Source organism: Corapipo altera, unplaced genomic scaffold (genome assembly GCF_003945725.1).
Source record: "Corapipo altera isolate COAL_440 unplaced genomic scaffold, ASM394572v1 78, whole genome shotgun sequence".
Classification (NCBI taxonomy): domain Eukaryota; kingdom Metazoa; phylum Chordata; class Aves; order Passeriformes; family Pipridae; genus Corapipo; species Corapipo altera.
In genome coordinates, this window is record NW_020884904.1 from 5,982,075 (window position 1) to 5,996,320 (window position 14,246).

The following is a 14,246-nucleotide window of genomic DNA, read 5'->3' on the forward strand; positions in this document are numbered from 1 at the left end:
GAGCATTTGTCCACAAAATCAGTCTTAAAAGAACTGACTATTTGTAAATAACATAAGGGATTCCTGATTATTTTCTTCAAATATTAGGAACTGGAAAAAAGTTTATTTGTAGGTGGTTTTAAATTATCAAACCATACGAGAACCTGCTACTATTAGGAGGTTATTGAGTGTCCTTCACAAAAGGGGCAAAACGGAGTTACAGCCTGACTGGATCTGCTGATTTGCAGCACCTGGCCCAACAACTCTTTACTCTCCTGCACTCTGATCATTGCCTGGAAATACCCTACACACAAAGCAAGCACATCGTGGTCAGCCTAATTACAGGGAAAGGTCTAAGTAACCTCCCAGACTTTTAGGGATGACCTCTAATGTGCACTGCTTTTCTAATCCCATGTGACTCATCTCTCACTGTCCTAACAGCTGGATTCAAACCTCCTAGAAAACTGAGCTAGAGAAGGAAGTCCTAAATTGGAAAGCCATCAAGCTCACTACTCGTGAGTATGTAGGATGCATCTGTTTTCCCTCCTATGAAGCTGTTAGAGCCTGCTCTCACTCCTTTTTCCATAGTATGTCTGTTGAAGCTGGGACAGGATATACAACGTGCAGTTCAGGGAGGAAAACCAGCTTAGTTTGTTGCAGAAAGGAAACACCCCAGACACAAGACAACATTAATTTTAGACCTGAGACAGCTTGGGAATTTTATGAAGACAGTTAAAATTATTAAATTTCCAAAGATAAAAACAAGGGTCAAAAAGAATTTTCAATATACTGAGAGGGGAAGCATCAGCATTTCAATTTGTAATACCCACCTATCTGCCTGTCTGCAGCGTTTACAAAATGCTTCTTACCTGCAGGCTAGCTAACAACAGATATAAAATAAACAGTGCACATTTGGCTTGGTTCAGTGAAACACAGTGTTCAGTGTGTGACCCCTGAAGTACTCTAAATGCTTGCATCTCGTGCCTCTGCATGGAGCATAAACATAAGGGCACCTACTCACCAGGAACACAACATTCGTCTGCTGGTAAAGTGCTCTTGCCACGCTGATACGTTGGCGCTGCCCTCCAGACAGATTAATACCCTGGAGATAAGCAGGAGAAAAACAATCAGACAGTTAAAAAAGCATCAACTGAATATTCATATTCTGATTGGAGTACTCATAGCAGAATCTCTGGGCAAAGAAACCCAGAGAAATTTTTCAAAAGCATGAGGCTGCGATCCAGCTGGGAACATAGGACACAAACTGTTAGAGAAGCCAGAGCATTCCGTAAGGGGCTGTGCTCCATACAGAGGGACATGAAATGTTTAATGGTTGTGGTGACACAATGCTGTAGGTGGCACAGATATTCTGCAGGCAGCCTAAACTACACTTCTGCTGAAAAGTTAGCCTTGTGAGTCTGGCTGTGTCCTGGGCTTATTTTTTTCAGTTTACTATATGTTGTAATGCTAAATCAGCTTCATTATATACTATAATCAGTAACTGCTAGGTGGGAGGTCAGATGATGCTGACATAGACATTATGGACATTTCCTGGTTGCTATTGTACTTCTTTTGGCCTTCAGTCCCCTGCTACCACCTTGCTTTAAGTTATTTATATTTCCTGTGATCCACCTGTAGTTTCACAAACACCTTAAGCTCTCACAAGCCAGCACTGCTGCCAAAAGATGCTCTCTCACCTTCTCCTTCCCCCGTTGAAAATATTTGTTTGGCTACACAATGAGCTTGGTTTGGAACTATTCAATTTAAAATTAACATGGCAGCCAGTGCAGAGATTAGGCATGGAAATGTTTCCTTAATTTATCTGTGTGGGGGTGGTTTGTGTGTTGGGGCGGGGTGGCAGCTGCGTTCTTTTATTTGTTTGTGCCAGTGCCAGTATATGCTAGAGTAAATTATTTACAAATTTGTGACTTCTGTTTCCTTTCCTGTCACTTCTTAGTCTTCCTTGATGTGATAAAGCTTAATTTGCTGCTGATTAAACACCTGCCCTTTGGTAAATGAAGAGGCTCTAAAAAATCTATGTACTACTTATTTTTATGTTACTCCTAAAGAAACCAAAAAATGCCCTGTAAAGTCAGGATATCTGCAATAGCAGCTGCAGAATAGTCAAACATTCTGATAGCACCACATTTAAATCATTGCACCTCACATAAATGACAGTGTTTCCATGTTTACTGAGCAATGAGCTTTCAGACTAATGACCCAAACATACACTTAACTAAAAGATTATCTTTGTTGCCAAATAACCCATAAGATTTTAAGAACACCACAAAATAATAAAACCCCCTCTATATATTTAAAACAAAAATAGAAGCCTGTAGCTGTTTACTGACCCTCTCTCCAATCTGGGTTTGGTCTCCATGAGGGAGAATGTCAATATCAGGCTGGAGGGAACAAGCATCAATTACTGCTTTGTACCTGCGGAAACAAAAAGGGCAATGCAAAATCCACACAGATACTGCTAAAGAAGCACATTTCCTACCTGCAGAGGAACAAAAATTAACCAGCTGGAAAAATCACACGGTGGAAAACATATTTGTTGCCCACTAATTGTTCTAATGGGATCTCTTTCAATCACAGGTAAGTAAATAATATTTCAGCTAAGAAAAAGGATCTTAGGTCAGCTTCCCAATTAAAAATGTTAAATAGTTAAACCCTGGAAACACAAACACAACTTCTTCCAAGGCATATTGCTACTCTTTACCATTTAATTTTTTTCATGCTCAGGGCCTTTGTTTCTTGTTTCAACATCCAAGGATGACAGAAAAAAATGTGTGTAGGATGTGAATACATAGTCAACCACTTCTTTTAAGGATGAGGGGGATGGAATATCAGCAATTGACTCCTAAATATTTTAGGATGTTTGGTGGGCATTTATACTGAGTAAAAAGGCAGCCCAATAATCCTTTACAAACAACATTCCCACTCCCAAATACCTAATGTCCTCCTAGGTGAGTTAAACTAGCCAATTAGGTGTGGGAATACTGCATGCTAGACAAACATGGTTCTTGGAAATGAAAACATTTGTACACTTAAGTTAAAGTGAGACATTCAGGAAAAACATGGTCAAAGGGGGATTGTCATATTCAGGCAGGTGCAGTACATTTGTTAATAGAGGGAGATGGGGACCATGCTTGACCCACACAACCTCTATATTTAAGGAAAAGGGGAGTAAAACACATAACAGGGCTGGAACCTGTTACCTCTGTTTGTTAAAAGAGCTTTCAAATGTGATATTCTCTTCCACTGTGGCATTGAGCAACCAAGGCTTCTGGGATGCATATGCTACTGAGCCTCTTTTCCTGGAAAAAACCAACCAAATAAAAAGTTGTACCCAGCTTACCAGTGCAGTAGGTGTTTTTGGAAACCATTTTCTTGTAAAGGAAGAAACTGGTAATTACTCTTCAAAAATGCTGGTTTTCATTTCTTTTCTTTAAGTCAATCAATAGCTTTCCCATTACAGAAATATATAAGATGTTAACTTTCCAACAGAATACTGAAATTGTTCACCCAACTGAATTTCACTTTGTTTCCTCTTTTTCGGCTGTGAAGTGGGTTTTGGAGAGGCTAGCTCAGTAAAGCTGCCTCTTGAGCAGTGTGGATGGCAGGAAGGAAATTACAAGAGACTGAATCCCAGCTGTTTGGATAAATTAATTAAAAAAAATATGGATAGCAGATCACTAGTTAAACAATACATTTCAGGGGGGACATTCTAAAAAGATATTTTTTAAGTGTTTGAAATGACCCAAACAACTCCACACGTGCACAAATATCCACCCTAAACACATATATTTTCCCCATTCTAATCAGAGACCTAAAGTAACAAAGTAAATGGGTGAAATATTTCTATGCCTATAAAGGAAAGAAAACAGAACACAGATAAAAAATATTTCCTAAATTTCCCTGCATGGAATTGCCCTCAATATATATCATCAGAAAGGGACAACTTACCAGGTATAGTCAACGGGGTCTCACCATGCACATATTATTTCACAGGAGTTATTATTATTGCTATTTAAACATAAAAGTATCTGCCTGCTAGTGAAGTAGCAGTGCTTTTGTTGGCCGTGGTGCACTAACCACCTCAGTAAGACAGAGCTGGGAGAAAGGCAACATCTTTTGTTAGAACAACTGATACTGCTGGAAAAATCATTGGCATATCACCATTTTTCCAGAAAAAGGCCAAAAGGGGGGATCATACACCTAAAAGCATATCTGTTTCCTTTCTAGCTATATCAGCTAATCCAATAAGGAGATACGATCTCTCACTCAAACGTGGCCTTTGTCTGCTAGACAGCCATTACAGCAGCTTCCTTCTAGTCAGATCTGAAAGCAGTTGAAAACACGAGCTGCCAAAATAGATTTTATTTTTCTTTATCAGTTAAGGTCACTTGCCCTGCTTGTTTTTTCAGGCTTTTACCAAGCTTGCTTTGAAAGTCATGATAGCATCCAATGATCCAATTTTCGCTGACGACCTGGAAGGACACACAATTCCACTACTCTGCTAACATGCTTCCAAGTCCAAATTTCTGATGGTTCATTAGAATTTAATGGTGTTTTACAAATTTTCTTTACTGGAAAATGAAACAGATATAACAAAACACAAGAAAAAAAAGACAGAAAAAATTCCCTAGACAGTACAGCCTGCAGTGACAAAATCTAATGCAAAGAGCATTCAGTTCTGCCTCAAGAGGGAAGCATTTTTTCAATCACTATGAAATTTTCATACCGATAATTGAGAAAAAATTGCTCTGAGCATTCCAAGATGAAGATTTATTCCCCTCCTCTCCTTTTCATTGCTCGAAACTGTGCCTTTGCAGCTCTTAATTCTCAATGCCATCAAAAAGTTACTTCTAATTTAGTTTTTGAAAAATAGTAGCCAAGTTTTGAGAAAAAGTCTTTTACAACTTGTTTGAGTGAACATACAGGTATTGCCCAGTATGATGTACTCCATGCTGAGAACCAGCACAGTGCCTGGGAATACCACTCACACTTGGAATATATTCTGCTTGTAGGACATCAGTGAGAATTGATTATTGCAAGGAACTTGGGAACAGGCAATGAGCTTGGCAAAATTGATTATGGACTTAGAATTTAGTGAGTTCCTCCAAATTAATCCTAACTGCGAACTGACACTAGGATGACATATCAGAGCAGATCATATTTTGACATAAGCAAAAAGTTTGCAAGTGCTTGACCACATGTGAAATCTATTGCATGTCTACAGTGATGCTTACAGGCAAGAGGCAATCAAACACAACTGTTGTTGCAACTGTGAGAAACATGTGGCAAAAAAATCCGGAGAATAAAATATTCTGAAATGAAGTGTGCAAGACTTGGTCTGAAAGTCTGCCTGGAACCTACCTAAGGTTTCCCACTTGTAGGACCAAATGCAAATAAATGGCTTAGCAGGTAAAGACTTAGGAGGGATTTATTCTACAAGTGGAAGCAACTGCTTCCTACTCCCAGAGTGCATAAATAACTATGTGTTTTCATCAATGGAGTATATTTTTCCCCTCTGGCAACACAACAGACTAGCCACAGCCTCTTAATTATCACAGAGAGGCAGACGGAAAAATTCAGCCTTACAATAAATAGAGAAAGCCTCCCCTTAAGGTCCCTGGAGATTATGAGCTGTGGCCAATATAGAATTAAGCCTGTTCATTAATCATGAATCATATTAATTCATCAATCAGAAACAACACTGTCAAAAGAAACAGCATCCACTTCTTTACTGTGCAGGTGACCAAGCACTGGAACGGGTTGCCCAGAGAGGTTGTGGAATCTCCCTCACTGGAGATATTCAAGAACCATTTGGATGCAGTCCAGTGTCATGTGCTCTGGGGTGATCCTGCTTGAGCAGGGAGGTGGGACCAGATGACTCTGGCCCCTTCCAATCTTACCCATTCCGGGATTCTGTGGTTCTGTGAAGATTGTTTGCTTAAAGTTCTTAATCTATCTCTATCTTCACATTTCATTTTATTAAGTCCAGTAAGGTCAGTACACCTTCAAGACGACTGAAAATTCAACTAGTTAAGGGACATTCATACACAAATCTCAGTACCTTAATAAATATAGCAAGTCTGAAATGCCGGTGATTTTAAAAAGGAAATAGATGCACTTAAAATGCAATGGAGTTATTATACTGGTAGAGGAAATAATACATTGCAAAGTCTTTCCTGTGTGTTTTGGGATTGCTGACTACAGTTTTGTTTTGCTTATTTTGCACAATTCATTAATTTCTAATATAAGTCAACAACTCAAATTCATGTGTTCTCCAGGTATGAGGGAAATGTGTACTGTTCTGTCCTGTATTATCACTGCATGCACGAAAAATATGCTTCTCTTATTTTCAGCTTGATGGTATTGGAGCATTCTGGAGTATATTTTTTTTTACCATTATTAAATTGCAAGGGTCACTTCTTTGTTTTTATTTTAAATCTTGCAGTAGCTGCATACAGAGACATCCTGCTTGTCTTCTAAGAAGGAATAACTCATTAAGTGCAGAGGCTTCTGAACAATGTTCACACAGAGTCACAGAATGGATGAAGTTGGAAAGGCCCTCTGAAGGTTCCCATTAGTTTTTAAAATGTTGTACCTGAATTCCGTGTCAACAGGAGATTCTTTCTCTGGGCTGCAGAAAACAAATACAAGGTGGGGTTTTTTTAAAAAAAAAAGACATTTTTTTAGACAGTGCAAATAACATCACAAAGTACTATCACTATGCTATAATTAAAAATCCAGCAAAATGACTGCATAACAGAAATGAAAGTCTATTTATGCTAAAATTCTGTGCTACGTGATATTGACCTAAAATGGTATGGTTAAAGCTTCTGTTTTGAGAAGTGCTAAACAACCTTGTAGAATGCCTTCAACATCTATGAGCAAATCCTCAAGACCTCACAAGAGTGGCTCAAAATGCTCTCTCTTTTGAGAACACCAGAGGTGTTCTACAGGATCTTAGAGCAACAAAACCACCTGAGATACTCTTATAGCACTTAACTAACCAGGATTAGCAGAACATAGGATAATGTAGGTAATTGCTTCATACAGACTAATATTCTTTCCTACTTTTTAATATGCCATACTGTGGTGCATGTTATCTCATCCTTTGCTGTCCATTCCCACAACAGTTTCAAACATGTGAATGTCTAATTCTGATCGTTATTTCTCTTGTATCTTAATGTATCTTTAACTTGGCCCAGAAATTTCAGTCTCTCTTACACAGACAGAACTGTGAGATTTCCAAGTATCCTTTACCATGAGGGCTTAGTCATTAGGTACATGAAACTCTCTCTTATACTACACATAGATGGCAGCAGAAGTTTTGCAGGACTCAGTCTGACAACCAGGTAACAAGTCTCTGAAATAAGGTAAATGGGAGAGAAGACGCTGATAAATTTAAAGAAAAGGCAGTGGAACAGTTGGTGAATCACAGAACTGAGAAAATATTCTGGCCAGTAGAAGTCACACAGTTTAGCCTAAGTCAAGAAAAAATCACATTTTTCCTATGCTGATTTCAGTAACAAAGTTCTCACTGACCCCAGCAGGGACAGGATTGTCACTTGTACAAGGTTTACCATTCTGGAGATGCCACACCAGAATGACAACCCAGCGAGAAAGCTCTGTTCTTAGTTGATTTGATAGATACTCCCAGAATCCAAGTTGAGCTATGTTAATCAGGTATAAATAATTTCCATGCAAGGATTCCATGCCAACAGATGGACTAATCTACTACTCTCCAGACTTCTCAGTCTGTGTGAGCCTGAAGAATGCTAGGTGAGAAAATAAACTTATGACAGGATGTAAAAACTGTAGGGTAATGGGGAGAATTTGCTTCAGTAAATGAAAATACTATTTTTTAAAGGGTAGTATTAGGGAATAATCTGATTCAGGCTTCAAGAGAAGGATTTTCAAAGACATACAGGAAAGTTGCAACATGATTTTCAAACTCTCCAAATGGCAATGGAGACAATACTTTCATAATGGAAATCCAGTTCTTATTTTCATAACTTCCATAGGTGGTTTCAAAAATTGTATCCTAAGACAATTAATGCAGTTGAAGATTCATTGATTTTCAGAATTCTGACTCTGAAAATCTTAACCATAGATTTTTGAAGCCTCTGGTTCCTTCTACTGCAACTCATTCAGTAGGAAGACCGATAACCGCGTACGATACCGTACCTGAAATCTTCCCCCGTCTCACTGTCAGAAGTGCAGCTGCATCACAAATAGAAAGCAAAGACTGTTTACTTAAGTGAGCACAGGCAATCTGCCCCAGAGAGAAAAACTATTAAATTCCACTTAGTGCACAGGCTGCAAACATTACTTATCACAGAGCTGCAGTGCAGCATCTGTTCCTTCTACACAAACTGACTTAATTTTAGCAGGTAAAAAAAAAAATTTGGTGACTTTTTTTTTCCTTGTAAGCATTAATTTGACTCCACAAATAAAATCACTTCTGCCCTGTCCTGAAGGTGCTAGTAGATCTGAGAAGTCCTGCAGTGACAAGAATGAAGTTCCATTTAAAAAACTAATTTTCTGGGAAAACAAAATGATAATTCATGATACTGGGTTTTTTTCCATGACAGTAACTGCACCTTTGCAGCCTATAATGGGTTAGTGTGAACCCCAAATCCCACCTTCAGCTGACTTGCAACATACTGCTTTCTCTGTCACCCCTATCCTTGGGGGGATGTGCCACTGTTAAGTGTGGGCAAGTCTGAGGGACAGACAGGCTTTGTTTTTGCTATTTTTGAACGTGTACAAAGATGTTCACAGAGCTGTTTTGACAGGATGACTGGCCATATGTATTAATGATGCTAAATTCAGTTCCAATGAAAAGAGTGAAAAATCTGTGTCAAATGGTATAAACAAAATCAAGGAGGAACAAAGTCTTTCATGCTTTAAAGAGGACAGTCTCATTAACTTTATGCCAACACAATTTGCTTATAAATATCCAGGAGAGAAAACTATACTTGCAGTTTTAAAGGTTGGTTTGAGACACTTCCATAAATTTGTGATTAATAAGCAATGACCATCATCTAAATTGAATTTACTGTATAATTTGAGAGCACCAGCCAGCCACTAGTACTTTTATTCCAAGGGTCAGGGTACCAAACAAAGCTTTTCCACAGTTACCTCGCAGTTCACTCATCTTTAGTGACTGTGTGAACTCAGTGGCACCTTCTCCAAAAACCCTGTTGCATATATATATATATATATCTCAACGCATTCTTTACAGAAACTCTTGATAGGCTGAAATACCAAATATCTTTTCCAGCCCATTTCACGCACAACACAAGGACCCTGAACCACAAACATTGGTTCCTGCGTCACCTTGAAGAGGGCCATTCTGAATTATGTTGGGGAATATGTTGGTAACTTATAACATGTACTATTTGTGCATGACAGCAACTCCCTCTCCACTGTGCTCTTTTCCTACACCAGCCTGTGAGGCAGAAAGCTGTGAGCTCATATAATCCATCACCATAGCTCCAGCAGCAAGGATCAGCCAGGGTTCCTCATGGCGACCACAGTTCACCTGTGCTTGTGGCAGGTGTGCCACATTGCACCAGTTTCTGCTCAGAAACCAGGGCCAAGCACCATGTTCACAAGGCACCAGTGATTCTCAGTAACAGGAGGTGCAGCAGAGCACAGTAACATCCCGAATTTCTCTGCTCAGGTCTTTTGCTGTACAGCCAGAGGTACCACCATTTTTGTATCCAAGCACAGGTATATGAATTCCCTGATCTGTGTTTCAGTTTGGTAGCTGGAAAAAAAAATTAATCTCCATTTGGAGTTTTAACTCACCCTTTTCAAACCTCTTTTCCCCACTTTGTTTGATCTGCCCTTTACCCCTTTTTCTGCAAACTCCTACCAATTAAGGATGCCTTGATCTCCAGTGTTGAAATACCAAAGTAATGTATGTTTGATAATGAGGTCTAGATCTAATTTTTCAAGGCATATAAATGTCTAACGATGCAAAGATGAACCTATTGAGTCTTTCAAGCCTCCCAATTTAAATTAAGTACCTCAAGGTCTTTGAAAACTCCAGTAAACATTTTTTAAAAATCAATGTATTTTTTAGGCATCAAAATAACTTTAAAAACTTTGTGATTTGATAAAAACAGTCAACTCCACATTGAGAAGAAAATCTACTATTAACAACCTTAAAACTATCACTTCCTTCACATTTTAAGGACTCGAGATTCAGATGCGAGTATATATATGTCCTGTTTAAAAACAAATGATGTAATTTTGATTGAGCAAACTATTTCTCATTTAGATCAATTTTTTGGTATTATTTACTCCAACAGGACTTGAAATGGGACTATTCAAAATGAGATACTGCCCAGAAGAAATTAGCATAGCATATACTATAATTATTTACTCAATAACCAGCCAAATCAATACCATTTACTACCTGTTCAGAATGTAAAACGATGATTTCTCTATTTTTGATAATCTCTAACCATTTTATACAATATTTATACTGAGGTGCTCTCAGCCTGCTTTGGATAAGAGGCATCAATCTGAGCTGGATCTTCTGAATACATGCCTTAATACAAACAACAAAAAATCACAAATGATCCATGGTTTACTTCTGATTATCCCACTCCTAGCCCAGAAATAAATCATATTACTTTTTAAGGTTTTGAAACAAATAATTTTTATAAGAAGCAAGCAAAAATGATTTGCAGTTAATCGTGTTTTATTCATACAGCATGGAGGCACAGAGGGGGGAAATTACTGGTGCAAGGTTATCCATTAGACCAAGGGAAGGGACAGGAATAGAATCCAGATTTCCTGAGCAGTGAGAGACATGCCAGCAGGATATGCCCTTCATCTTCATAGCTTTGACCTTGGAGGAGGGGAAGGGGAAGGAAATTTGGAGGAGCTAATTCAGGTCTATTCTGTAACATGAATGAAGCATTCCCCATAAAAGAGCTGTGACAAGGAACTTACTGATTTCGGTGACACATTTCATTGCCTGAGCTAAGGCTACGAGTCTGGTGATTACTTGATAAGACTACTCTCCTTGAACCTGTGATAATGTTGCATGTTCCTGGTCAGGCATTAGTATTTTCTTATCAAATTAAGGGAGCTTTCATCCGATAGCTTTACAACACAGGTGTGCAACCCACAATGACTGCATCTATCACTCTGAATAGACCAGGGCACATGGCAGCAGCTCTGAAAGATGAGACAAAACATAATCTGTCCCAGTGCAGCCAGCACTTACAGTGCTCAGATTGTTTCAGCCACAAGTCCCTTTACACATATCTGACAGATAGCAAAGCAAATGTGATAACAACTGAATTTCACCTTGTGATACTTTGGCACATATAGAAGACATGAAAACCAGTTCTGACCTTTGCATTGTTGTGAAGCACATATTTCTAAACAAGTGCTATTTAAAAACATGTCTGATCAGAGCCATCATGTCATCTGCTTTAGTTTAGCATCAGACATTCAAATTACACTTCTTAATCATGTTATGTCATCTGTAAAAAATTACAGGCTTGCTGAAATGAAATTAGTTCACCTAATAAGGCTGCAGGGATTCTGTGTGGTTGCCCACCATACTCTGATTTTCTCTTGGGGAAGTTATGTTCTAACAGATAGATCACGACATTCTGGAACTTTGGCTTCTATTCTTTTCTCCCTCACCAGCTGAAAGGGTCACCCTTCTATATTATATTTTCCACCCCTGCAAAACAGAGAATCTTCCTTCCTTGTTACTATTAAAGTATGTGCAATTCTGAGTAGTATGGCTGGCTTACACTTGAAGGCTGGATATAAATAGTATCTCTCTACAAATGCTCAAGGAATTTGAGAGAACTATTTCACAAAATCAGTGCAGAACCCGTTGGGTAACAGTGACCCTCTATCCATCAGAGTGCGTGGATTTGACTTACAGTTGCACTGTTGTTCCTTCATTCCCAATCAGCTGGAAACAAAAGTAATTGTTTCTCTAAGTTCTTCAGCAATTCCTTGAGCTTTGCCTACAAATAATCATATCCCAAAGGGCAAAGTGCAGTCTGTATGGCTAGGAAGTCTAGTACTGTAAAATAAACAGGCCAAAAATGTTCACACACATTGATCAAACTGTGTACTACAGATGGCAGCAGTTTACCGGAAACCACATACAGGAGTTGCAATACACTACACCATCTGTCACGTAGCTTGAGGGTCAAGAGACCAAGTCCCAACAAAAAAACTCCTGGAGTTCAGTATCATTTTTTTCCTTCCCTTCATGGCTAGTACAAAAGTCAGACACGAAGCAGAATTTATTACTGGCTATCAGAGTACAGGTGCTGTGTCCCCTTGGGAAAGGAGGGAAGGACATGACTGACTCCCTCTTGTCAGATCAGGCAGGATGCTGGGGGAGGACTCTGAGGTCACTGCCACTTAAAAGAGACTCACATGGAGCACACATATAAGCCGGGGACTATTCCTAGTGAGCCAGTACCTCTTTATAGCTCCATGCAAACACACAAGCTCAGGCCTGAAAGTACAAATGCCATTCTGCAGCAGCACAACTCTTCAAGCTAAATAATCCTGATTCTAAATTAGTTTCAATTTCACTCAAGTTATGCTGCTGGAGTGCAGAATGCCCAAGTATGGTTATCCCTTCTTATTAATGGAATAGACAGCTTGTTTTACCCTGGCTGGGGATTCTTTCTGATGTGTCCCCCTACCACTTAGAGCAAGGTTTTGATCTTGACTGTGTATCTAGAAAATCTCTGACTCCACAGTTTCCCAGGATAGATTTCACGCTTTTTCTGCATTACTACTCAACTCAAAATGAATTTTTAAATTAAACTAGAACTTTAAGTTAAATGGCACTACCTGCTCCAGGATATGTTGCCAGAGATCTTCTGCATCTCACCAAGAATGGCCAGCAAGAGCGATGACTTACCACAGCCCACCTGCCCTACAATCATTGTTAGTTGACCTGTGAGAGAGGAAAGTAGATATAAGACTCTGATTTAACAAATGCCTATGGAAAACATCTTATTCTGTATATTTGATGTAATTTTGTACCTTGAGGGATTCGGATGTCAATGTTGGACAACGCTGGAGGACCTTCAGGTGTCCAAGTGAAAAATCCATTTGTGACCTATACCAAGATGGAGAGAAATAAGAAACAGAAATCCTGTTCACTTCTTTTTTCAGCATCAGAGACACTTCTGTATTCATTACACTGAGCCTAGGAACAGAGTGAGACTTTGCTCAATACAGGAAATGGATCTTCAAGTGACTGATTTTGTAAAGGCCTGTATTCTGCTGGGCAACAACCTCTGAAGTCAAATAAGCACAACTATTAGAAAATTACTGAGACTTCATAAAGGGAAAACGAAAGGTTGCTGTTTAGGGTTTCTCTTGTTTCGTTATTTGTAAGGTAGGTACATATAATAAGTGAAATGATTAAGACACAATTAAATTGCATACGTGGTCACAGTCTGCTCTCTGCAGAGCCCTGAATGTCACTCTAGACACAGTGAAGCATATACAGCAATTACACAGTCCAAATTCCAAGCAGATTTGCAGAACTTTCCACCATCCATAGATGTTGCTGCCTACTACAGTATTTTCCTTTGAATTTCTGATATGATTCTCAGATAACTTACTTTTTGCTAGATACAGAAATCTTAATTAAAAAAACTAAAACCAGGAAACAAAGCCTGTTCAGACTTTAAATGGAAATTTCCATGGATACTGTGAAAAACAGGAAAGAGGAGACAATTATAAAAGGTCTGGATTTATACAGGGCCCTCTCCTCTCACTTTTTCAGAGCCACTAAAGTTTCCAAAGCCTTTCAGCTATACAAGGTACAATAAATTTTGATCTAAGAAGAGTGGAAGGGGACAATTCTATCACACCGTTGAGAAAAATTGATACTCTTATCTTGGGAAACTACTTGAAAAAAATGAGCAAAGCAAATGTGGTGTTCCTCCCTCTAGATTCCCAAAGGCAGCCAGAGGATCCTCTCTCAAAAAATGCTCCTTCCTGGGCAATGAGCTGCAGACAGACAGTACCCGCACAAGTGCCCTGACCCAGGGGCAATGATGTCAGCAGATGGAGCCAAAGATTATCGCTGGTCCTGGCTTTTGGTTCAAGCCTTATAAATCCTGTCCTTACAGAGGTTACTGCATTGGCCTCTCCTTTGCAACAAAATCCTCTGTTGTCACTCCAGGTTGTCTTTTGATCCAACACTGCCCCCCAAACCCCTCCCTCTCAAA

At 39.1% G+C, this 14,246-nt stretch overlaps 1 protein-coding gene across 1 annotated transcript in view; it reads right to left on the minus strand.

Moving 5' to 3' along the window:
• ABCC8 (ATP binding cassette subfamily C member 8) overlaps positions 1–14,246 on the minus strand; it is a 79,715-nt gene that overhangs the window by 25,346 nt on the left and 40,123 nt on the right. Inside the window, exons 15-21 of the mRNA XM_027651290.1 lie at positions 13,048–13,123; positions 12,853–12,958; positions 8,182–8,217; positions 6,596–6,631; positions 3,201–3,299; positions 2,331–2,415; positions 1,001–1,081 (exon numbers count right to left, since the gene is read on the minus strand). Coding sequence (XP_027507091.1) covers positions 1,001–1,081; positions 2,331–2,415; positions 3,201–3,299; positions 6,596–6,631; positions 8,182–8,217; positions 12,853–12,958; positions 13,048–13,123 — 519 coding nt within the window. The remainder of the gene's footprint in view (positions 1–1,000; positions 1,082–2,330; positions 2,416–3,200; positions 3,300–6,595; positions 6,632–8,181; positions 8,218–12,852; positions 12,959–13,047; positions 13,124–14,246) is intronic.